General features: G+C 22.9%; 4 protein-coding genes and 1 long non-coding RNA gene across 8 annotated transcripts; 2 read left to right on the top strand and 3 right to left on the bottom strand.

The window, feature by feature from the left end:
* The first annotated feature begins 124 nt into the window (after nucleotides 1-124).
* On the top strand, nucleotides 125-2,369 carry LOC126894896 (uncharacterized). The gene is made up of 2 exons (XR_007701536.1): nucleotides 125-800; nucleotides 1,877-2,369. It is a non-coding gene; the product is annotated as an uncharacterized LOC126894896 (long non-coding RNA).
* LOC126894885 (uncharacterized) lies at nucleotides 1,076-4,436 on the bottom strand. The gene is made up of 10 exons (XM_050666194.1): nucleotides 3,983-4,436; nucleotides 3,833-3,922; nucleotides 3,625-3,758; nucleotides 3,447-3,543; nucleotides 3,264-3,362; nucleotides 2,910-3,090; nucleotides 2,517-2,652; nucleotides 2,226-2,449; nucleotides 1,412-2,163; nucleotides 1,076-1,353 (listed from the first exon to the last, which is right to left on the bottom strand). The coding sequence occupies exons 1-10, from the start codon at nucleotides 4,200-4,202 to the stop codon at nucleotides 1,307-1,309; spliced, it is 1,980 nt and encodes a 659-aa protein (XP_050522151.1). The 5' UTR covers nucleotides 4,203-4,436; the 3' UTR covers nucleotides 1,076-1,306.
* A 442-nt stretch (nucleotides 4,437-4,878) lies between these two features.
* Nucleotides 4,879-20,840, top strand: LOC126894881 (uncharacterized). 3 transcript variants are annotated; one of them, XM_050666186.1, is made up of 31 exons: nucleotides 4,891-5,070; nucleotides 5,138-5,495; nucleotides 5,593-5,715; nucleotides 6,231-6,339; nucleotides 6,407-6,552; nucleotides 7,873-8,057; nucleotides 9,501-9,850; nucleotides 9,924-10,220; nucleotides 11,559-11,779; nucleotides 11,845-12,223; nucleotides 12,315-12,395; nucleotides 13,922-14,125; nucleotides 14,267-14,406; nucleotides 14,471-14,711; nucleotides 14,771-14,855; nucleotides 14,933-15,250; nucleotides 15,480-15,665; nucleotides 15,741-15,811; nucleotides 15,882-16,007; nucleotides 16,075-16,241; nucleotides 16,348-16,511; nucleotides 16,584-16,784; nucleotides 16,951-17,072; nucleotides 17,149-17,538; nucleotides 17,608-17,764; nucleotides 17,841-17,938; nucleotides 18,007-18,175; nucleotides 18,275-18,464; nucleotides 18,528-18,719; nucleotides 20,219-20,559; nucleotides 20,631-20,840. In XM_050666186.1, the coding sequence occupies exons 2-31, from the start codon at nucleotides 5,305-5,307 to the stop codon at nucleotides 20,774-20,776; spliced, it is 5,790 nt and encodes a 1,929-aa protein (XP_050522143.1). In that variant the 5' UTR covers nucleotides 4,891-5,070; nucleotides 5,138-5,304; the 3' UTR covers nucleotides 20,777-20,840. The 3 variants fall into 3 exon arrangements, 2 of the variants coding, with proteins under 2 accessions (XP_050522142.1, XP_050522143.1); XM_050666185.1 differs by having other exon boundaries at nucleotides 4,890-5,495; XR_007701535.1 differs by lacking the exons at nucleotides 18,528-18,719; nucleotides 20,219-20,559; nucleotides 20,631-20,840 and having other exon boundaries at nucleotides 4,879-5,495; nucleotides 17,841-17,927; nucleotides 18,275-18,417.
* On the bottom strand, nucleotides 8,115-9,468 carry LOC126894893 (dynein light chain Tctex-type protein 2B-like). 2 transcript variants are annotated; one of them, XM_050666212.1, is made up of 2 exons: nucleotides 8,665-9,468; nucleotides 8,115-8,356 (listed from the first exon to the last, which is right to left on the bottom strand). In XM_050666212.1, exons 1-2 carry the CDS (start codon nucleotides 8,946-8,948, stop codon nucleotides 8,191-8,193), a joined length of 450 nt encoding a protein of 149 aa, XP_050522169.1. In that variant the 5' UTR covers nucleotides 8,949-9,468; the 3' UTR covers nucleotides 8,115-8,190. The 2 variants fall into 2 exon arrangements, with proteins under 2 accessions (XP_050522169.1, XP_050522171.1); XM_050666214.1 differs by having other exon boundaries at nucleotides 8,677-9,468.
* LOC126894895 (protein PET100 homolog, mitochondrial) lies at nucleotides 20,826-22,616 on the bottom strand. The gene is made up of 2 exons (XM_050666215.1): nucleotides 22,468-22,616; nucleotides 20,826-21,136 (listed from the first exon to the last, which is right to left on the bottom strand). Exon 2 carries the CDS (start codon nucleotides 21,132-21,134, stop codon nucleotides 20,907-20,909), a length of 228 nt encoding a protein of 75 aa, XP_050522172.1. The 5' UTR covers nucleotides 21,135-21,136; nucleotides 22,468-22,616; the 3' UTR covers nucleotides 20,826-20,906.
* Nucleotides 22,617-22,669: the final 53 nt, after the last annotated feature.

Raw genomic sequence — 22,669 nt, 5'->3', positions numbered from 1 at the left:
GTTATTATCTTACTTACTGTAAGACTCTTAAGATTATGTTTTTTTACTTATTTATCTCTTTATTTATTTAACATAAAAAATTCAATTTTTTTTGTATAGATTTTGAAATGGTTATTTTTCAGTCTTTTTTTTTGCAAAAAAATTGTATTATGGTCGATAATAGTTTTAGGACAAATAATAATCAAATTACAAGTATTCTAATACATTGAGTGGGTATGGAACGCAAGCGAAGCTTTACACGCGTTTACTCTGCAGAGAATACGTACAACAGCATGGGCGCTTACCTAATCTATTTTTTCTCAATTTGTCAATCATATAGTATTTTTTATATTTATTTTATTTGCAAAATAAGGATTTTCAACTTGTTTTTTTTTGTTTTAAGACCACACATAATTAATCGATCTTTATTTAAAATAATTAAGAAAATGACTGATAGAAAACAATTTTGAACTAGTATTTCAGATATTAACAATTTATAGTAATGACTGGGAGTGGGGCACGAATGCTGTTATTTTTATCACTAGAAATGTTTGGTCTAACTTTTCCTCCCGCCTAAGTATATAAATGTTAATAACTTCTGATACGTTGGTAAAAGTTGTTATTGATCAATCCACTATTACACTAGATATAAAGAAAAAGATACAAAGTGTAAAGTTCTCTGCAATTTTCAGATAAATGCCTACAGTAATTAGTAACCTAGCAGCAGACTATTCAAATTCTGGTAGCAACCTTTTCGTTACTGATCAAGTAACTAAACACCAGTTAATTGGTCAATTACTCTGTAATGTATAATGACTCAGGTAAACTCAGTATATTTCAAATTATACAATCAAATAGTTTTTAAAAAAAAAATCTCGGTAAGCTTCATTGAATTTAAGCTTTAGTTATATAGGTTATTAAATATAAAGTCTAATAGTTTAATGTAAAATAATGAAAAAGTATATTATTCACTTTCATTAAAAATGTTGATGATAAAAATACTTTTATAGATTTACAGTTGGAGTTTGAGTCTTAAAGGATAAAAAATTTCTAACATTTTTTATATAGGTATATTTATTTCAGTAAAAAAGTAAAAAAAAAACATTGCAATATCATTACACAATACAAAATTAATAACAATTTTTTTTGGTAAGTTACATTTAGTAGTTTTAATACAAATTAAATACAATAACTATTCTATTTAAACTATAGACTATTTATATATATATATATNATATATAAATTATATTAACTATTAGAAGAAAAATACTTTCTAACAATAAAGTTATTTACTGTCAGGTATAAATATAAAAATATATAAATAAAACTATAAATGTTCATTTTCATTCTCAGATTTTATTTCAACAGAATACCCTATAAAAAAAAAAATTGTCTTAAAAATTATAAGATATATACAAAATATAATATTTACCAGAACTAGAATTATCACTGACTGAAGATGCATCCATTTGAGACAACAGCTCATTTGGTGAAGTGTCAATACTAGCTGGATCTTTATCCGATAATAATTCGTCATTTTTATTAAACCAATAGTTAATTTTACTAACAAAATTATCTTCAAAATCATCATCTGCATCCTTTTCAAAAATTTCATCTTCTTTTTCCCATTCAGAAATATCATCTAGGTCCCATGGTGATAATATCAAAGGTGCAGTATGATCCATGTATGAAAACATTTGTTCTTTAGACATTTTCCATAACCCTCCCCAGCCACGCTTTTCTTCAATATTATTAGAAGGTTTTATTTTCAATAACATACTCATATCAGTCAAATGAGAATACATTAATGGAGAAATTTTTTTGTCTTCACTTGATTCATAAAATTCATAATCAATTAATAGATTTGATTTAGTAATTGGCACTTTTTTATTAATAGTTTGTACAAATAAGTCTCCAATCGAATTAATACAAAACAATTGCAAGTTTTCAATAGTTTTTCCAACAACAGTAACTCCAGTTAAAGGACGAGAAAACCTCCTATTTAATTTTGGATGTAAAGAGTACCCTTGATGTTGATTAGAGCATAACAAATCAAGTGGATGAGGAATACATGATGCTAATGTTTGACTTTTCAAAAAATTGTCTTCAAAAGACACAAATGTCTGTTGAACAAGAAATTCACTAGATTGATTTCCCATGATTAACATTTCATTAGGCTCAAAACTGAAATTTCAATTTTGATATGTTTTACACAATTTGTTTAAAAATAAAATTATTTCTCATACCTATTTTCAAAATAATGTGTAGTTATTAATGATGGAGGAATAGTCAGCATATGGGAAGATTTATGTAAAAATCCCATTCTATTATCCAATGTTAAAACTGAATGATTTGTTGTAATATAGAAACTATGAGCATTAAAACTACTACATCGAATTGTTGTAATTTCTTCACACCCCTCTAAAATTGCTTGTGGATCATAAATTGTACAAGGTTTAGAAATATCCATCTAAAATTATTATTTTATTAGATGATAATGTACAAAAAAAAAAAAAAAATTACATTTCAATAATCACCCTAGAGTCAATTAAAAAAACTTTGTTTCTATTAACAACACCAATAATATCATTCTGATTATCTAAGTAACTCAAATGCATGAAAGAATCATTTTGAATAAATTCTCCTTCAAAATATTTATCTTGCGTACAATACCTAGAGCAATAATTTGTGTTACACAATTTTAACTAATCAAAATATTTTTGTTATATACAAGTAAAATATTTTATTAAAAATAAACTCACAAAAAAATTGAATTAAAATTAAGAAAAAATTGTAAATTTTTATTAACCAATTGTTTCTAATAGATAAAAAATATTTCAGAAGCAGATTTTAAATGTATTTTATTATTGTATATAATATAAATGTGACTTCATTTCTACTATTTAAACTTATAAAATAATAATACTGACTGATCCTTCCAAATTTTTATGATATTTTTAACATCAACAGTACAATAATTGGTAGAAAATCCATCAGCATCTACTAGTGGAATATCTTTATTATCATAAATTACATTTTTCTTCAAGCTTATTTCAGAATCTGAACTACATCGAAAGTAGGATAGTTTTGTTTTCTGACGAATTAATAAGCCTAAAAAAAATTATTGGAGTATAAAAGCTATAAATAAAATCAAAAGTTTTTCATAATAAAGTAGAATTTTTAAATACATAGAAAAAAATATTTTTTAATTAGTTTATTATTAGAATTATAGAAACATTTACTTATTTAGCTAGAAATTAATTTTCATAATAAATAAAATTTACCATGTGAATTTAATGTAGTAATATCACAAATTGGACTGTCAAAATATTTATATTCATTAATCATACTGTTATTACATTTATCGTCCATTGAGATTATATCTACATAAAAATTAAATTATAGGTATAAGAAAACAAACATTTTTTAAACATAAATATTATAGAATATAATATAGGTAGAAATACCTAAAGTATCAAGTTTGGATCCTCGAGCACATACTAAATATTGTTTTCCATTAATTTTAATATTATTTAAAGTATTTTTAAAATACCAATTATTAATCTGAAAAGAGTAAAAACATATATATATTTATATTATTTAAATACCTTATATAGTTTTAAAAATAATAATCATTTTTTTAACCGAGTCAAAATATTGATCTGGATCTGTCATAAAACTCAAACAGTAACGAGTTAATATGTAAGGAACAGCAACAGTTTGCAGATTATTTTTAGACTCTAGTTCGTTCTTCATTTTTTTCAATGATTTTATATTTACTAAAACATTAAATAATCAATAAATAACTATTATTAATTAGTAGGTTAAGTATTAGTAGATGAAAAATAGTTACATTTATTTTGACTAGTTTTCAACAATTTTTCATTATCAGTTTTCCATTGAAGTTTTGAATGCACTAAATCAAGAACTACATCAGTTTCGACTAAAATATATTAGTAATTAGTTAGAAAGTAAAATATAGTATTATGTCAAATTAAACTACCGTATTCAGTTTCTAAAGGCTTTACAAATGGATAAGGCAATGTAAAACGATTAGGTGAAGTATAAAATTCAGTGGCATTTTCTTTACTGCTAATATTGTTCATGGTGTAAATGTTTAGACCAGGCATACAATAATGAGATACATGTCGCAAGTTATTTTTTGCTCCTTTTTTTTGATATTCATTAACAACAGGATGGGTATAAATTATTCTATTTGCCATATTTATTTAATACACAATACTATGTTAAAATTTTAAGATTTTATTTTGCTATACTAAATAATATCAATATGAACCATATATTGAACCAATAGCTTAATAATCAAGTATTGAATATTCATTTTGAACATTGTCATCTGATGTCAGTAATAATTTAAAAATTAATACTCAACAGACATAAAAATGTAATTTCATATATCTGTAATATCCAAATCTAATTTTTTAAAAATATTTCTAAATATTTGAACATTTTTACAAAACAATAAATGCGATTATAAAATAAATTCGTACCTTTATTCTCAGAAGTATGATAATAGTATTTTTAATTCGAATTTTAATAGATAACAGATAACAGAAAAGTTTTATTAGAAAATAGTTTTTTTAGTTAGAAAATTTAAAAAGAACTTAATTATTTTAATTTTATTTCATTCATACATTTTAATGTTTAATGAAAAGTAACTTAAAAAGTCATTATACTTTTTAATTTTAATTTTTATTAATATTAAAAATTGTAAAAAAATTCAAGTAACGACATTTCTTAGTCCATGAAATTCTTTGTGTTGATAGCAAATGTTTTTTATATTTGGCGCCTAATTTTTACTGATTACAAAATACAAATGGTATAACTTGACTAGTTTTCATTATTATTTTAATTGCTAAGTTAAATATAAAAATTGTGTTACATATATCATATTAACCTGCTCTACCTCTCTAAGATGATAAGAATACTTATCGATTAACTGTATCTTTTTTAATAATTTATTAGTTAATTATATTCAATTTTTTTTGTTAAATAGTACAATACAAATTTATAAAATGGATTAAAACTTAATGTTTACTGAAAATTTTCAGTTGTCAGTGATTATTTAAAGTTAGTTTATTTGTAAGTAGATTTATTTAGAATTTAATTTAAAACATGTGGAATGGAATAACTATAGGTTACAGCTCAGCTGACGAAACCATAAATTTTGGTACTCGAGCTGTAGCTATTGGGGATAGTCGAATATTTGAAACAACTACTTTAGCAACTATTAGGAAAACATGTGACACTACATATTCATCAAAAGAACATCTGAAAATTCATGCAACATGTACTGGCAATTTGATGTATATAACTGCTGGCCAGTCTTTCAATGCATTTAATGCTAGTGTAACAGAAATTAACCAGACTTTTGTATTTCCTAGTGAAATTATAGATTCCAAAATCTCAAATGATGGGAGTTATTTGGTAGTTTTACTAAATGATTGGACAATTTATTGTTGCTCATTTATTAAATCTAAAATTTTATTTGTGAAGTAAGAAAAATATTTAGCAGAACTTAAAATTTATTCAGTTTGATTAGTTGTATTACATATAATAATACTTTTCTGAATTTTTATTACTTTTATATAGAAAAGTTTCAAATAATCCGCGTTGTTTACCATCTGAAGAAGAAGCACTTATTGGTCTTTTTTTCAACTATAATGACAATAAATTTCATATAAAAGTTTTCACATCATCAGGATTTATTAATCAGTAAGCAATATAAGAAAAAAATATATAATATATATACAATTATTTATATATTATATAAATTATCAAAATTGTATCCCTCTTTAGTCTACAATTTTTTTATTTTTGTAGTAAAGTATTAAATTCTAAAGTGCAATATTTACAATAAAAAATAAACAAATTATTTATTTTTTTCGGGAATAGCTTAATTTATAAAATTTTTTCCTAATTTAAAAGATTATCTTTATTGAAATTTAAATCATTATTATTATTACGCTGAAATACTTGTAACCTTCATTTTGATGGATGCATACATCTGTATTTGTTTATTTAATTGATTAATGGTAAATAAAATGTAAAATACATGAAGAGCTAAAATATGTGAAGTTTCAATGGCTGTCGGCAATAACTATAGTAAAATGAAGGACCCTTAAAATAATTTTATTTAAAATTAGTGACAATAAATGTTTTTATCAAAAAATCAAAACTTGAAATGATATGTAATATTTTTTAAAAGCATAATATAATTTCTTTTTGAGATTTATATGTGAAAATGTACAAGATTTAATTGAACAGTCTAATGAAGGAATTGATTTAAAGAATATTGGAAATCTCATATTGTTAAATACTCATGATATTCATGAAAATGTAAGTTTGATAAAAATTTTATAATTTTTTTTTTTGTATAAAACTTAACTTCTTTTTTTGAATTTAGGTTAAAACCATATGTAAGAAAGATGAGAATATTTTGTTGGCTGCAGAATGTATATGTGTTTATGATGGTGAAAATATGCGTTCTAAAGAATTTTTATTTCCTGATGGTTGTAAAATAAAAAAATTTGTTTTTACTCAGAATAAAAGGTAGGAAAATATCTAGTTAATCAATTTTTTCAAAAAATGTTTACATTTAATGAAATATCAATATTAATTTGTGTTTGCTTGATACTATAATATTGTTAAATAAATAATGCAGTTTTAGTTTTATTTAGTCTATTTTAAATTATCTAACAAATATTTCAATTAAAATTAAAATATACTGCTCCAAAAATTTTATAAAATGTTAATATTGAAATAATACAATGCATTCAGCTTAAATGCATTTTATCATCCCTCTCATGAATTTCAAACTTTTTTCAAAAGGATTGTTTTATTATGTTGATTGAGAGTATATTTAAAAAAAAATATTTTAGCATAGTTTAAAAGTTCTGAACCTCCAAATTGTTCTACTATCAACGATTTTTGTTGTGTACAGCTATTCTTTTTTTTTAATATTAATAACGTATTCTTGGTTTTGTAGTCACAGATTTTTATTAAATTTGAATTGTTCCAAATAAAAAGTGTAAAGTTACTTAAATAGTTAGTTTCACTTTGCACTTCACATTTTAAGTTATTGTTGAGACAGTAATGTGTACTTATTCAGTAATTACTTATGTAATACCAGGTTTTGATTTTAATCCAAGGTTTGCATATTTTTCCTTTTTTTATTTATTTAAAAAATTCACTCCATCATAGTCAGTTTTTTTTTATTATAATAGTAGTGTAATTAAGAATAAAGTTCACATAAATTTGATATTGTAATATTCAATAATACTCAGAAATTAATCACATCCTATCTTTTTTTTTTTTTGCTTTGTATTATAGTATAAGAGTATTATATTATAGGGATGTTGTTCCCTTAAATTCAAAATTGACAATGCAATTTAACAAACACCATTGTGTTTAATAACACACCAATGTACTATTGTAATCTAATAAATTGCAATGTTAAATTAATTGATTGGGTTTCTTGGTTTTATGTAATTATCATATCATCACAATCTTATGTAACTTCTATAAAAATCAAGATTTTTTTTTTTTTTTGTATTACTTTAATTTAATTATTTTTTTATTTTTGTCAAAAACAATATTTTTGAGGTTATATTTTGTTTAAAAAAATATACACTTTAAAAGCTATAATTTTTGAATCAATAATTTCTAGAAAAAAAATATTTTAAACATTTGAATAAAGAATTGAAAATCACAATTAAAAAAAAATTGTGTTTGAATTTTTTGAGAGTGGTGGTAAAATACATTTGTTTTATTATCTTAAACTTAAACAAAAATTTGTGAGTTCTCTAGTTTACGATAATGAGTATCCTCTTTTTTTAAATTTTATTTAAAAAAAAATTTTTTTTTTTTTAGTTTTATAATTTGTCTAACTGAATATCAAACAGTTATGTTAATTTGTGCATTTACATTTATACCAATAAAAGAATGGAATGAAATTCCTGTTGCTGATTTTACCATCTTACAAGAGATGGATAATACAAGTATTATAATATTAACACATGAAAATCAACCATTTTTAATTTTAGTGTCTATTCCAGGTAAAAAAAATATATATATATATTTTAATTTGTTCTACTTTTGTTATATTTATTTCCGATAAAAAAAATTAATTTAATACAAATTTAAAACTTAAAACATCATTACTTGAATTCATTAGTGCTGTTTGTTTATTCATTCATAGTATAAAGCGCCTATCATGATAGATACAAATAAAAAATTATTTTCATAAGTTTTAACTATGTATTTATCTTTATTGCTATCTCGTAAAAATCTAACTATTGACATAACACCTTGTCCTTTTTTTTCTCCAATGTCTACAATACATACTATCTTGTACCTATAATATTAAAAATCAATTAATTTAAACTATAATGAATTTTATTTTTAATTGGCGCTATCAATAATTTTTATTTTATTTTATAAATGTGACATAAAAATATTATTCTGAATTCGATAAAAATGTATTACAAGAATTAGTCTATTCAATAATGCTCTATATAATATATTTAATATATATCAAATAAGATAATTAAAAAAATAAATAGTCTCATAGTTACTAGATAAATAAATTTCAATTAATTTATAATTATATATATTTTTTATATATGAATGAAGAATATTGTATTGTAGCTTTATTCAATTTACTGTTCAATAAACCTGTCAAAATTCATATCATGTATTCGATCTCTTATGGCTTGAGATAAAGCTGCACATATTCCTGCTGCTTTCTGTGCATCATATTTTGTTTCAATTTTTATATATTTTTCAATTTCTTCTTGCACTACTTCCAAAGCTTTAGTTTCACTAAATGAATTTTTTGATTCTAATCTGTATGTATTCTGATAATTTACTAACTTTTCCTGATGACTTTCACTTTCTATTTTATTTGTTAAAGCATCATAAATAACATCTTTTAAAAATGAGTCCATAGTATATATTTGAAACTAAGTTAAATACAGCTATCTGGTTATTGATCAAACGTTTTTTATAACAACCAAATATGTATATTTAGAAAAACAAACTGAGCCCATTATACAGTCCTTACAGTATGACCCAAGACAACATCCTTTTGTAAAGTCTACAAAAATTAAGTCCATCCAAATTTTTAATGCTATAATTTCAATTCTCTAATGGAATTGGATGGTGCTATCAAGAATGGTATTTTTCTTATGGATGTATTCTATTTTAACTAAATAATATATTTTTAATTTAAATTTGAAATAATATAGCTAAAAAAAAGTGATATTTTAAAAAATACTAAAATTTTATTAATTTGCTTGTTTGTTTTTACTCATATATATGTAGAATCATAATTTCTCATACTCGTGTATTTTAAATTAGATTCATTATTCTTAAAATGTAAGCAGAAAATTTTTAGGTTTTCATTTAACTACCTTTAAGTAAATTATTTGAAATATATGTTATGAATCTTATGATTTTTTGTTATTTTCAATTATTCATGAATTTTTTTTTTTTTACAGATTTTAAAACAACATTTAAACTACCAACTTCACCTTTCACATACCTAGTTGATTATCCTGGAACATCTGATGGTGTACTTTATTTAGAAGCATTTATTGATGATGAAATCAACAATTTACATGTAAAAATAATATCTGAAGGGCAACCTGATCTAAGATTAGCACGAATGTTAAGAAGAGGAAAATATGAAGAAGCTCGAAATTTTGCGGCTACATTCAATCTTGATCCAGAAATGGTCTATAAAGAACAAGTCAAAGGACTTATGGGAAAATTGGATGTTTGGCAATCAGGATCAAATGGAATGCATGAATGTTTTAATGAAATGATTGACTATTTAAATAAAATCAAAGTAAGTGTTAATACTTAAATCAGATTTTCATGACATAATTAAAAAAAAAATTAAAATATTTATTTATTTTAAGGATCACACTTTTGTTGGACAGTGTGGTTTGAATACTATAGTACCAAATTTTACTTTATGTAGAAAATTATTAAGATATGCTCTTTCTCGTGTTAAATCTTCTATTCAAGAAAATTTTAATAAATCATCAGAAGTGTTATTAGATCAGTTACAATCAAACCTTCATAAATTAGATACTTTTTGTTTACTGCATCCAATGTCTGATGGTTCAACTATTTGGTCTATTGAAGACACAGAATTATGGCTCAGATTTTCTAAAGATAACATAAATAATATTTGCTTAAACCTTATACAGAAAGTGAGTATTTTTATATAGGTAAATATTTTTATTTTATTCCTAGGATAATATAAGTTGTTCTATTATGTAGCAAAAGGTTTAATATAATTTGTTTATACCTTATAATTTAATATTATCAATCATTTTAATCTTTAATTGTAATTATTGAAATATTTAATGGTATTATAAAACCTTGATGTTCAAGATAATATTTGCTACTTCAAATAAAGTTATCTGAGCACACAGCAATGAGCCAAACCAAGTTTTAGCAATGCTTATCTAAATTTTACATGAAAAAATTCACCCATTTTTCTAACTGTTTCCCCTTAAGATAGAATTTTGAAATTTTAAACATAAATAAGGTTCTAGCAATTTTAAAAACTAAAAAATTTAGTCTTTATTATTATGCCATTTCAAAATTGGAGTATTTCAAAGTTTTCAATTTCGTTACTGACTTATTATCAAAAACGTAAAATACTCCTGTATATGTAAAAACATGAAATTTGGCATAAAGGTAGGTCTTATAATGTAAGTAAAGGGAAAAATCTAAAAATTGTTATTTTCTAAAAATAAACAGTTTTACAAGCAGGAGCATCAGTTGAGGGTACTAGGTCAGTCATCTGTTCTGATTTTTCAGTAGCTCATGAATATTCTGTATTTTGCTGACTTATGCCAGCAAGTTATTCTTAGTATAAACGCAACTGTGAACAATAGTAAAGTAGCAACTTACTTCTCCCAAAAATGTCCACCTATCATAGTAGTGATATTTATATTGTGCAAGTTTATTCTTTTTTTTTATTTCATAAACTTCAATATTACTTTTATGAGCAACATTGAATATTGTTTAACATTTGGTCACTTCCTGGCTAAGTACTGTATTAGTACTCATATAGGTATTATGTTGGAAATGGAAAGTAAAAAACTCAGAAGAGAAATTTCATATTTCCTACTGGATTTATTTTGAATTGTGGCAAAATCTGTTGTACGACTCATCCAAAATTAGCCAATTATTAGGCGATATGAATGAGAGAGCAATGTTGCTTATGAAAGTAAGATGTAAGTTTTAAATTTGATGAAAGCAAACTTGACATAATGTATGTATCACTAGTTTAATCAGCAAACTTTTTTAAGAGGAGGAGGTTAAAACTTGTTTTATAATTACATTTTTGTTGAGGATTGTTATTGATAAAAATTATTATTATTATACTAATGTTTAATGAAGATAACTATCTTCAAATCAAAAATGGAATGCAAAACAATTGTTAAAAACTGAAATCAATATAGTATTCTAGTATTGTATAAAATAAAATTTATTTTTTATTTTTATTTTTTATTTATTTTAAAAATGTATGTTTCTAGAATCAATTAAGCGATGCATTAACTGTTTGGAGTCGCCATATTGTAGAAATTAAGAAATATTTTTCTGAAGAGTCAATTGAAGACTATTTTTCAATTTTGCCTCTATCTGTAGATTTACAAGAATTAAAATTATGGATTTTAAATTTTACTTCAACTACACTCACTTTGTTTTATGATGAAACCATCGCAGCTTTGGTTTCTTATATTGAAAGTAAAGTTAGGTATGTGCAAATAATAAGTAAAATAATTTTAATTTGAAATTTCATCATTAATTTATTTTTTTTAGATGGAATGAATTGTATTTACACTTAAATTGGATTGATCCCAGCTTAGATATTTGTCGAAACTTTTTAAATATAATTAATGAAATTGTTGCATCACCTCTTTGTTTAAATATCTCACGGCCCCCTAAGCCACAAAAAAAATTAATCTTATTAATTAAATATTTAGTAGAATTAAAAGAGTTGAAAGATAATTATGGTGCTAAAATCAGCCTAGATGATTATGAACTAGCTCACGAAGACAACAACTATGCTGAACTATCTTTTATGATATTGGATCAAATTCAGTTGAACAAATATGATGATTTTATTTTAAAGTTTTGGTCAGATTTTACATTACAGAGATTTTTAAACTCTGATGAAATATTATCTGCTTATATCAAAGTATTTTATTTGTTTTGTTTTACATATATACATACATTAAAATTAGTTTACTTTAAATTATTTATAATTGTATTATTTAATATTTGTTTAGAATATTGTGAGTCAAGTAGATTGTTGGTGGTCATGGGAAGAAAAAGCTATTTTGCTTTTAGTATATATATCAAACAAAGATGTAGGTTATAGTTATAAAAAATATGATTTAATCCAATTATTCTATCATTAAATCACTTATTTGTTATATATGTATATTAAGATGTCAAGAATTTGATAAATTCTTCTGAGAACCAGCCTTTTTTTATTGTAATCAATAAAAAAAATGATCTCTGTAAATTTTGACACCTTCCTGATAACTTAAACCCGTAGCAACTTAAGGTTATAGTTTAAATTTGCCTATTTTTTTTTTTTTTTTTGAAAACAATACAATAATAATCTACAATAACTTTAAATAAAACATATAGGAAATTATATATTTTACTAAAAAAAATTTTCGATTTTTATCTGAAACAAATATTGAAAGCTCAAAAAGCAAAATGAAGCAAAAGTCTCAAAATTTGAATTTCACAATAATTTATATTTTTAATGCAACATCTTTGGTATGCATATGATTTTATTTTTTTCTGGCAATAAATAATATTTATTTTAATTTAAAACATTTTACAAATCGTTAAAACAAAATTTTCAATTTTAATCACTAAACAATATATAGATGTATTGTATTTTTGGTATTAATTTAATCCCACTAAAGTATTTAATACCGAACTTAAATATTTAGAATTACACAGATAAGATTTATTTATTAAGATAACTTTACACTGAATTGTATATGTTGTTTAAATGTAAATTCAAATTTAGATAAATTGTATATTTTTTGTTTAGTAAAACATTGAATGCTGATATAATTTTACAAAACAGATTTTTTTAAGCAATTTTTTTTTTTTTTTTTGGAACTTGTGAGTGATTTGTCATCACTTGTATCGGTTTACCATCATATATATGTTTGTTGTAAAATTTACTTTATCTGAATTGAATTGTTATAGTAATTTTGCGAATTATAGTTAAATATATTTTTGACTACTTCTTTTCAACATATGTGATGAGGAAAATTTACTCTTTCTGAAAACAACAGTTATATAGTTTATGAAATTACTAGTTTTTGACTAAAATCTCATATTCTAATTTGAAAAAATGATAAATATAATTCATAATTAAAAAAATAAAATAATTAACATAATAAAAAAAATTATAACTAATGATGAAATTTTATTATACCAATATTTACTATTTTTTACCTAAAATATGGTACATATTCTGTATAGTGTCTATAAAATTCAAAAATTTGTTTTATCAATTTGTAAAATGTTTTTAATTAAATTAAATGTTATTTATTACTAAAAAAATTTTTTTTTTTTAATTTGAATTTTGAGACACCATATTGTTTTCAATTTTTTTACAAATATCAAATATATTCATGAATAAACAATTTTATTTTCATGGTTTGATTATTTAAAATAATTTTTTTTGGTTAATAGTATTTGTTATAATACTTTTTATATGTATATAATTACGGTTATTTTTACTGTATTTAAATTTGTATTTATCCAAAACAAAATCATTTTTCTTATTATTAAAAGCTATATTTTAAATAATAAAAAATTTTTAATTTATATCAATTATATTGTAAATTGTAACTGATTTTAGATAAAATCGGATTGTGTATTGAGTATTTTAAAAGCAGCTACAATCCCTTGGTCTGATTTAATGATAAAGCTCTGTGATGAAACTTTACAAACTGATATTGCATCTGCAACTATCAAGGATATTGAAGAAGTAAAAAGTTTACTAGCTAGTAAATTGATTTTAAAAAATTACAACATGGTGTTTTCCAATATTACTCCATATGTAGTATGTATTTACAAAAATCATTTAGAAATATTAATTTATATACTATAATTAAACAATATGTTTAATTCATGTAATATTTAAATGATAACTATTTATTTAATGTAAATAAGTTGACAAAATGTAAACATTTTTTTTTATAAGATTATTGTTGCTGTTCAAAATATTTGTATTCAAAATCGTTCTACTACTCTAGAAGATATTGTAAAACTTATAAGTACACAGTCTGAATCTATTCAATTAGAAGCATATGAAATTTATATCAAATATTTAATTGATATTGGGTAATTCTTTTAAATACTTAAATAATCATATTGTAACTTTTTTACAAGAAAGTATTTCCTTTAGCTCTACTGATAAAGCGATTGAGTCAATTATTAATCCCCAAATAATACCTAGTTCAATGATTCAGAAGATATGTACTTCAATTTGGATCACATATGATAGTTTAAGAAATATACCTCTTTTTGAAAAAGAAGTTGCTCATTATTTTGTTATTTTAAAATTTTTAGCAAAAAGTCCCATAGTAGATATAAGATTAGAGTGTCGACAAAATGCAAATATTTTAATCAATATTCACTATTTAAAAGTAATATATGTACATATCAAATATATTTTACTCTTTTAAAAAGTTAATGTTGTTTTTAGGAGGAATATAATATTCAGTGTTCATTATCAGAGTATGACCATATAGAGAATTTATTGATTAAATGTGTTACATCATCTCTTAATGGTATTAACTTAAATAAAACACTTTGTTTGAAATTTAGACTGAATTTTTAAATTTTAAACTTATATATTTTCTAACAGATATATGTTCAAGTGATATCTCTATTATTCAAGCTAAGTTGTTTAGATTATCATATTTATTATTTGAATCTTTTGAAAGAGTCGTTGTGCAATTTGTAAAAGAAGCTGCTTTGCGAAACAATACTGAGCATGTGTGTTTATTTGGTCAATTTATAGTTACATTTGAAGATATTAATATAGAAATTGCAGAAAAATTATTAGATTTAGGAGAGTTATTAATGTCAAAGTATAATCCAGTTTCCCAAGCAACTTTCAAAATACCATTATGGACTTTAATTAGAAGAATTACTCAATTAGTTACTGTCTATAGCCAATCAAGTAAAACTATTGAGAAGTACTATACAAAAAAATATTTTTACAAATTATTTAACATTTTTTCATAAAATACATTTTATTATAATTAAAGAACTTAGACCAAACTCTAATATAATTTTTCTTATTAATTTATATAATTTTGTTTTAAATTATATCACTGAACTATAGACCTAGTAGTCTAACATTGGTATGTTAATTTTCATTAAATAAATAAGTTTATATAATTTTTTAGATATTTTAACTAGAGCTGTAGAATTAAGACAATGGGTTGAACCATTTTATTTGACTTGTGGAGATATTTTAACTGGTGATAATTTGGATCTTGGATTAGCTTATTCATGGAGAAATGCAATAATAGATAAAAATTCTATACATTCAGAGCTTTTTGAACAATATGAACTTTATAGCTCATTTTTACGTACTATATTTATATATTTTTTAATTAAGTTAGTTTCATTTAAAATAATATAGTTATTATTTAATTTTTTTGTAGATGTATTTAATCCAGAGTCTTCAATGCTTTGCTATAAAACACCAGATATATCAAATTCATTTAACAATGCGGTTTGTATTTAAATTCTAATTTTGTATCGTAACATTTTTTTTTATATAATTTTAAAAATATGTATTTTAGCCATCACCTGATGTAATTATGTCATCATTAGAATACTTCCAAGGACAAAATCTTATAGGACTTCATATCACTGTCACACAAATAATGTGTCTGTATAGAACTATTCTTTTAAAACAACATCCATTGGTACTATAAACTTTCGAGTTAAAACCTTAACTATTTATACAATTATATACGTTCACTTTTATTTTAGGATTCAGAATTAACAAACAAAGGAAATAATCTTATTAGAAGTAATGTAAGACAAATTTTAAAAAGTGTCACATATGCAAGAAATTTAGATATGGATCTAGGATTAGGTCTTTTGAATACTTTAAAACCACATGATGCTATTAGCTGGCTAGAAGATGCTCTTAACAAGTATAAATAAATATTTAATATTAATGAATTACTATAAATATGTATGATCAAAATTACTTATTAAGCTGATAATATATACGTAGTATATAATTTGTTTATATTATAGTGTTGGGATGAACTATCAAAAATTAACAAATGTAACTGATTTGGGTCTAGTTTATGTTCGATTGAATTATAATGCTGCTTGTGACCTTTATGATTCATTAAAATCAACAAAAAATAAGTGTATTTGGGGTAAAAAAATAATGAAGTATGGTTTTGCTTTTAAAGGTGAAAATTTTAAATGAAAACATTTATTATTGGTTTATGTATGTAAACTAAAATTAATAATTTTATATTTAGATGCATTTTATAAATCTGAACTGGATCAACGAAATTTACTCTTAAAAATGATAAGAACTCCAAATATGACTTTGAACGTTTTAGTTGATTACTGTAGTGATACAAACTTTGATTTGCAACAGTCTGCCAAATTATTTTTAGAAAACTCTTTACTTCAATGGTTACCATATATACCACTACAAAAGGAAGAAAAAACTTTTGGTTAGTTAACTTAATGACTTGATATAAATAAAAAGTACTTATATTTTAGTAAAATAAGGTATTGTCATGATTTTAACAGTTATTTAATATTTAAAAATATTTTTTTAGTAAAAGAAATAATTTACAATTATATAATGGTAGCTATTTGATATTTTATATAATTTAGATTCCATTACCAAAATCATCAATGACAAAGACTTATTGCTGAAAAAATGTGAGGATATTGTTAGTGTTATTATTGACAAAACAGAAATTGTTGATTTTCTTTGGAATCACGTTTGGGATCAAGTACTAACTTAATTTTATTTATAAATTTTTACAGCAATAATGTTGCCATTAAAATATTTTAAATTTCTTAATACAGGTAAATATTTACCATTATGAGGTATTTTTAGTGATAATGGAACTAATTGAAAAATATGATTCTAATTCTGGATCAAAATATAAAATACAAAAAGAAATCTTATTATTTCTTATACAATATAAAAGAGTGAGTGTACCTGCAGAACATGAACAAGAAATATGGTCTTCAATGTTTCAGGAAACACAAACGTTACCTTCAATTTCGAAGTATCGTTTACCTTATGTTCCTCTTGCTAATAAAAATAAGAAATTTGGACAAAATCGTGAAGTACACCCTTGGAAAATTATTAAACCTGAATTAACATTTGTAACATATGAAAAATGGTTTTCTATCATCGAAGCTATAGGAATGGAAAAAGACACATTATGCATATTTACAGTGCAGCATATGGTAATGTAGTAAAATTAGTTTAAAATTAAATTAATTTTAGCTTTTGACAAAACTTCTTTTTAATTTAAGGTTAATGAAGTAGTTTCAAAAGAAAAAAATATTGAATGGTATTTACATATGCGTTCAGAGTCATTGTTAATAAATATACAAAAAGTTTTAAGTCATGTCAAAAATTTGGAAGTAGTTGCTGCCTCTTTATATTTTGTTGTTAACAGTTTACCTTTAGGTAAATTAATGTATAATTAAAAAACTTTAATTTTATTGAATACTGATTTATTTTTAAAATGTGTAATATCTGTTAGGAGCTGATCAATTAGAAGCAGCTAAGATATGTCATGCGCAAGCACATGAATGGTTAAAAACAGAAAATTCAGAAAATGCCAAATCAGGTATAATGAAAGTATGTAAACATTTATGTTTTATTTTATTTATAGTATTCTATAATTTTAATTAATTACTTTACTCAAGGTTGTTACAAAATATTTATCAATTACAACGAAACACATACTATATACTTATGGATTTGGTAAATCTAATTATCTTCAACTTGCTTTGCAACCTGATGAATTAATAAGAGAATTATACAATGATCCTATTATTTTGAAAAGACATACAGGTGAAATTAAATCATTCCCTGGTAAGTTAACATTAAACAAACATGAATCATTTAATTAATTAAATATTAAAATGAAAACTATAAATTATATTATAACATTTTAAATGTGATAATTTTTAGACATCAATAGTGCAGTAGATGCAATTGTTGAAGTTCATGGAAAAGGTGGATTAGCAACTAAAGTAGATTTATTGAAAGAATGGTTACAACATTCCTCTATAGGATCCCCTAACAAAAATATGTCAATGGCAATAGGAAACTCGTTTTATGTTCCTCAAGATCATTCAACTATTAGTGATGGAGTATTAAGGTAAGTGTAATTCATGGTAAAAAAAAAAAAAAGAATAAATTTTACAAATTACTGTAAAATTAGGGCTTGCTATATGCTAGAAAATGATACTGCAGCATATAATTTACATAACTTCCTGATTTGTCAAGCTTACAATGAAGATGAAAGTGATTCAATGTGTCCATCAGTTGTACGCTTAAGAGCCCTACAGTGTCTGTGTTTAGCAACTACTCCTAATATTGAAGAAATTACGTGCCGCACTAGAGAAATGATGAAGTAAATTGATTATAGTACCAATTAAATAGTTTATCTAAACTATGTTATGTATTTAATATTATTTCATAATCATTTACTGATTTTAGCATTTGTATACAATAGTGACACAAAATACAGAGTCATCAGTTTATTATAAACCATTAAAACTAAATAAAATATTGAAAAAAAAATTAGCATATTTATAGTTACATAATTTTTTTGATTTATCATACAATTAATTTTTAGAATAATCCCTAATAACTTATAGGTTTTTTTTTTTTCAAATGACAATTTACATAATTAACTAGCTTATATAAAATATAATTTATTTAAAAAATGACTAGTCAATAACAACTTTTGGATCAGCACTTCAGAATTTATTTTGAATTATATAACTAGGCAAGAGAAAGAGTATGGCCAAGAAATGACTAGTGATAAAAATAGCAGTACCACCCGTGTCTTACTTTTAGTCAATACTTTATATTGGTATATCAGTATTAAAAATTTAAACATTTTAGGATTTTTAAACTCCCAAATTTCCTTAGTTAATGATTAAATGTTTTAAAAAAGTATGTATTTAGTAAGGCAAATGTTAGGTGTTATAAATTTCAGAGTAATACATCCAGTTTTTAATTTATTTTAATATAGAGTAAAAATTAAAAATATTAACATATACTGTTTTATGACAACTGCAATTTTTTGTGAATTTCTCTTTATTATCAAGACAGAAATTTTTTTCAAAATTATGATGCTAATAACTTCAAATAGATAGTTTTATGGTTTTTTAACATATTGTTCAGCAAAATTAATCCTTAATAAGTGGAGTAATTGTGTCTGGCAAAAATTTTTTTTTCATAATCTAAATTCTAATAGTAATATTGATAGCAAAACTACTTGCACAATTGACATTTGTAACCGTGGATAAATGTAAAAGTGACTTGTGTCCTTTCTCATAAAAACTTCTTTATATATAATATTTCAAACATTTACCTTACTGACTACATACTTTTTTTTTAAATTTAATTATTAACTAAGGTACTGTGGTAACTTAAAATCATGAAAATTTTTTTTCTAATTTTTAATACTGTTTCAAAAAGCTATATTAAATTAAATCTAATAAAATTTACATTAAAATGAAATAAGAGAAACTATCTAAAATATTATAAATAGGAGTTATTGGGCAATAAAGTGAAAAATCATTCAATTTTTAGTAATAATTGTTATTTTGATGTATTTTACTTACCAACAAAATACTGGATTCAAAACTAAATCAAATTTAAGACTATATTGTGTACTATATAATTTAAAAAAAATGTCTAACGACTTATCTTTTATGAGTAATTAGTCTTTTTATAAAGTTAAAAATTAAAATTTTTAAATGGTTTCATATTATAAAATCTTTTTGGTTTCTAAAATGAAACCAAAATCAATACTAATTTAAAAATGATTAAACTTTGCTTAATACCTTTAATACTTTACTTTTTATTTTAGTATTTAATTCTATTTGTATGGTTTTTTAGGAACAATCTAGTGGAATTATCAGTTATTACTGAATTAGAAACTCTAGGTATTAATTTTTCTCCTGTACGATATAGAAGCTGTGATAAATCAAAATTAGTGCAATCACTACTTGCTCGAAAATCTATTAGTGCAACTAAATTAGCATCACATTTGTGCGTTATGTATTCAAAAGAAATGAATGCTACTATTTGGGATACATTACTTACTAGATTAACTAATCTTTCAATTATTAGCGAGTTAGAAATGGTTCTTACACATTTGATGGATAAATGGCACCAATTAACATTTGAAGTTGTAGAAAAAGCATGGAATTCTTTAATAAAAAATTCATTCAACAGTGGTATGATAAATAATACTTCATAATATTATTACTATGTAAACCTATAAGTGAGCTGTAATTAATTTTTTTAGCTAAAGATTCTTATGAAATTACATGTTGCGTTAAAATGGTTTTCAGTTGTCCATGCATTAATAATATTGAATTAGATCAAATTATAGATCAATGTGAAAGGCTGCAACTAACAGAATTTGCTCAAAAGTTGAAATGTCTCTGTTAATGCCCTAATTTTACTTATGATTTTTTAAATTTATATTTGTCTATTATAGTATTGTTCAATTATACACATTTTTTTATTCTTTTACAAAACATTAAATTAATATATACAAAAACTAAGTGAATAAATATTTTTATTCTTCAAACACTTTCCTTAATTCTGCTTCTTTGCGTTCTTGAAAAAGTCTTTTAAGTTCAGCAATTTTTTCTTGGGGTTCAGGTCGTTCAGGTGGACACATTTCTCTTTTGAATTGAATTACTTTTTCTTCATAATTTTCAGGTAAGTTAAAATAATGAAAAAGAACAACTGGGAAAGCCATGTATATAGCCATACGAGCTACCTCTATTTGCCACCTAGCCATTTCTAAACATAATTTAAACACTCAAATAAGTGATAGATTTAAAAAAAAATTATGCTTATTGATATATTAAATTAATTTTTCCTACACTAAATTAAAATAAATGATCAGACACAAAATATAGATTTAAATCATTAAATAATTTAAAGTCTATACAAATTCATTATTGTAACTGCCTTATTTTTAAACACCTTGTTTTCATAACTAAGAAGCTAAATTTGCTTGTAATCTATTTTTTTTTAACTATACCAAATACAATTTTAGAATTTAAATTTATCAATGAATGACGTATTGAAGTAGATAAACTATTTGGCTCAGTCAAAACCAGAAAACTGACAATTATAAAATGCTAAGAATTTGTGTTTTACATTCCAATTAGGTTGTGTAAATAATTATATATTAATATATTATATAAAATTATATCCATTTCGTTTGAAATTATTAATTATGAAATGAATTATTACTTAAGTTAGAGTATCACCTATACTCGCACTTAAGTAAATTGTTTAATAATGAAATATTGATGAATAATCAATCATTTTTAATGTTTAAATACTAAAAATCAAACAAAGTAATTCAATCACTTAATTTGCATTTGTTTGGTAAAAAAAATCTATGCAATACTACTATAAACTGTTTGCAAGCTACTATGCAACAGCATTGTTGAAATTTGATCAATAAAATTAATAAGCAAAATTATGATTTTTAGTAAAACAATTGCTACAAATGTTCTTTATATCAATTAATAATCTATGAACATACCATACAAAAATACCTGTGTGCCTCTTTCTAAATAATGCTTTTAATAGTGTCTAGTATGTGTTCCCTATTTATATAATTTTTAAAATGAATATAGAAAATCATTAAAAAAAATATATATATATATACTATATAAATAGTCCATCGGATATAAAATAATTGCTTAACATTTTTTTTCTATCATATAATTAAACTAAAAATAGAATTTTCTATTTAAGAAAATTGAAATTCAAGTTTTTTATTTCTAAAAAGATAAAAAAAAAAAATTTTACTACATATTATTGTGTTATTGTATTAAATAATTATTTTCTTTACAAAAATGTCAGATTTTCAAGAAAGTGGGTTTTTATTAAGAAAACTATTCTTAGTGAATCATCTTGTATATATTACATAATCAGGTCAGTGTGAATTATGCTGTCAATAGTTTATGCTAACAATTGCTCGTAAAGAACGTTCATTTATTAATATTTTTCAATTTGAGTACTTAATTTATTCAAATATAAAAATTTAATATTCAAAGAAATCAATATTTTGTACAATAAAAAAGGTATTTTTAATAGAATATAAAAAAACTCACTTTTGAACAATATACAGATTTTATTTGAATTTCAACAACAGATAATACAATTAAAAATTAGTAAAATATTAGTTAATATACTCCATTTAAAAATATTTAAATTAGTCAACACCTGTATCTTTAATTTTGTTATCATGTTTTATCAATAGAACAATTTAATCAGTGTTGATATAAAAAAATTATGCTACAAAGATACGAAAAA

This window comes from Daktulosphaira vitifoliae, unplaced genomic scaffold (genome assembly GCF_025091365.1).
Source record: "Daktulosphaira vitifoliae isolate Bord-2020 unplaced genomic scaffold, ASM2509136v1 Scaffold_1, whole genome shotgun sequence".
NCBI classification, from domain to species: domain Eukaryota; kingdom Metazoa; phylum Arthropoda; class Insecta; order Hemiptera; family Phylloxeridae; genus Daktulosphaira; species Daktulosphaira vitifoliae.
This window is presented reverse-complemented; position numbering and strand designations above follow the sequence as displayed.

Coding starts and splice junctions, on each gene's coding strand:
- LOC126894885 (XM_050666194.1), bottom strand. CDS start 4,202: ATGGCAAATAGAATAATTTATACCCATCCTGTTGTTAATGAATATCAA. Junction 2,653..2,909: donor ATAAAAATTTGGAAGGATCA/GTCAGTATTATT, acceptor TTATTGCTCTAG/GTATTGTACGCAAGATAAAT. Junction 2,164..2,225: donor ACACATTATTTTGAAAATAG/GTATGAGAAATA, acceptor TTGAAATTTCAG/TTTTGAGCCTAATGAAATGT.
- LOC126894881 (XM_050666185.1), top strand. CDS start 5,116: ATGTGGAATGGAATAACTATAGGTTACAGCTCAGCTGACGAAACCATA. Junction 14,126..14,266: donor CCAATATTACTCCATATGTA/GTATGTATTTAC, acceptor TTTTTTTATAAG/ATTATTGTTGCTGTTCAAAA. Junction 14,407..14,470: donor AAATATTTAATTGATATTGG/GTAATTCTTTTA, acceptor TATTTCCTTTAG/CTCTACTGATAAAGCGATTG.
- LOC126894893 (XM_050666212.1), bottom strand. CDS start 8,948: ATGGACTCATTTTTAAAAGATGTTATTTATGATGCTTTAACAAATAAA. Junction 8,357..8,664: donor TTTGACAGGTTTATTGAACA/GTAAATTGAATA, acceptor TTAATATTATAG/GTACAAGATAGTATGTATTG.
- LOC126894895 (XM_050666215.1), bottom strand. CDS start 21,134: ATGGCTAGGTGGCAAATAGAGGTAGCTCGTATGGCTATATACATGGCT.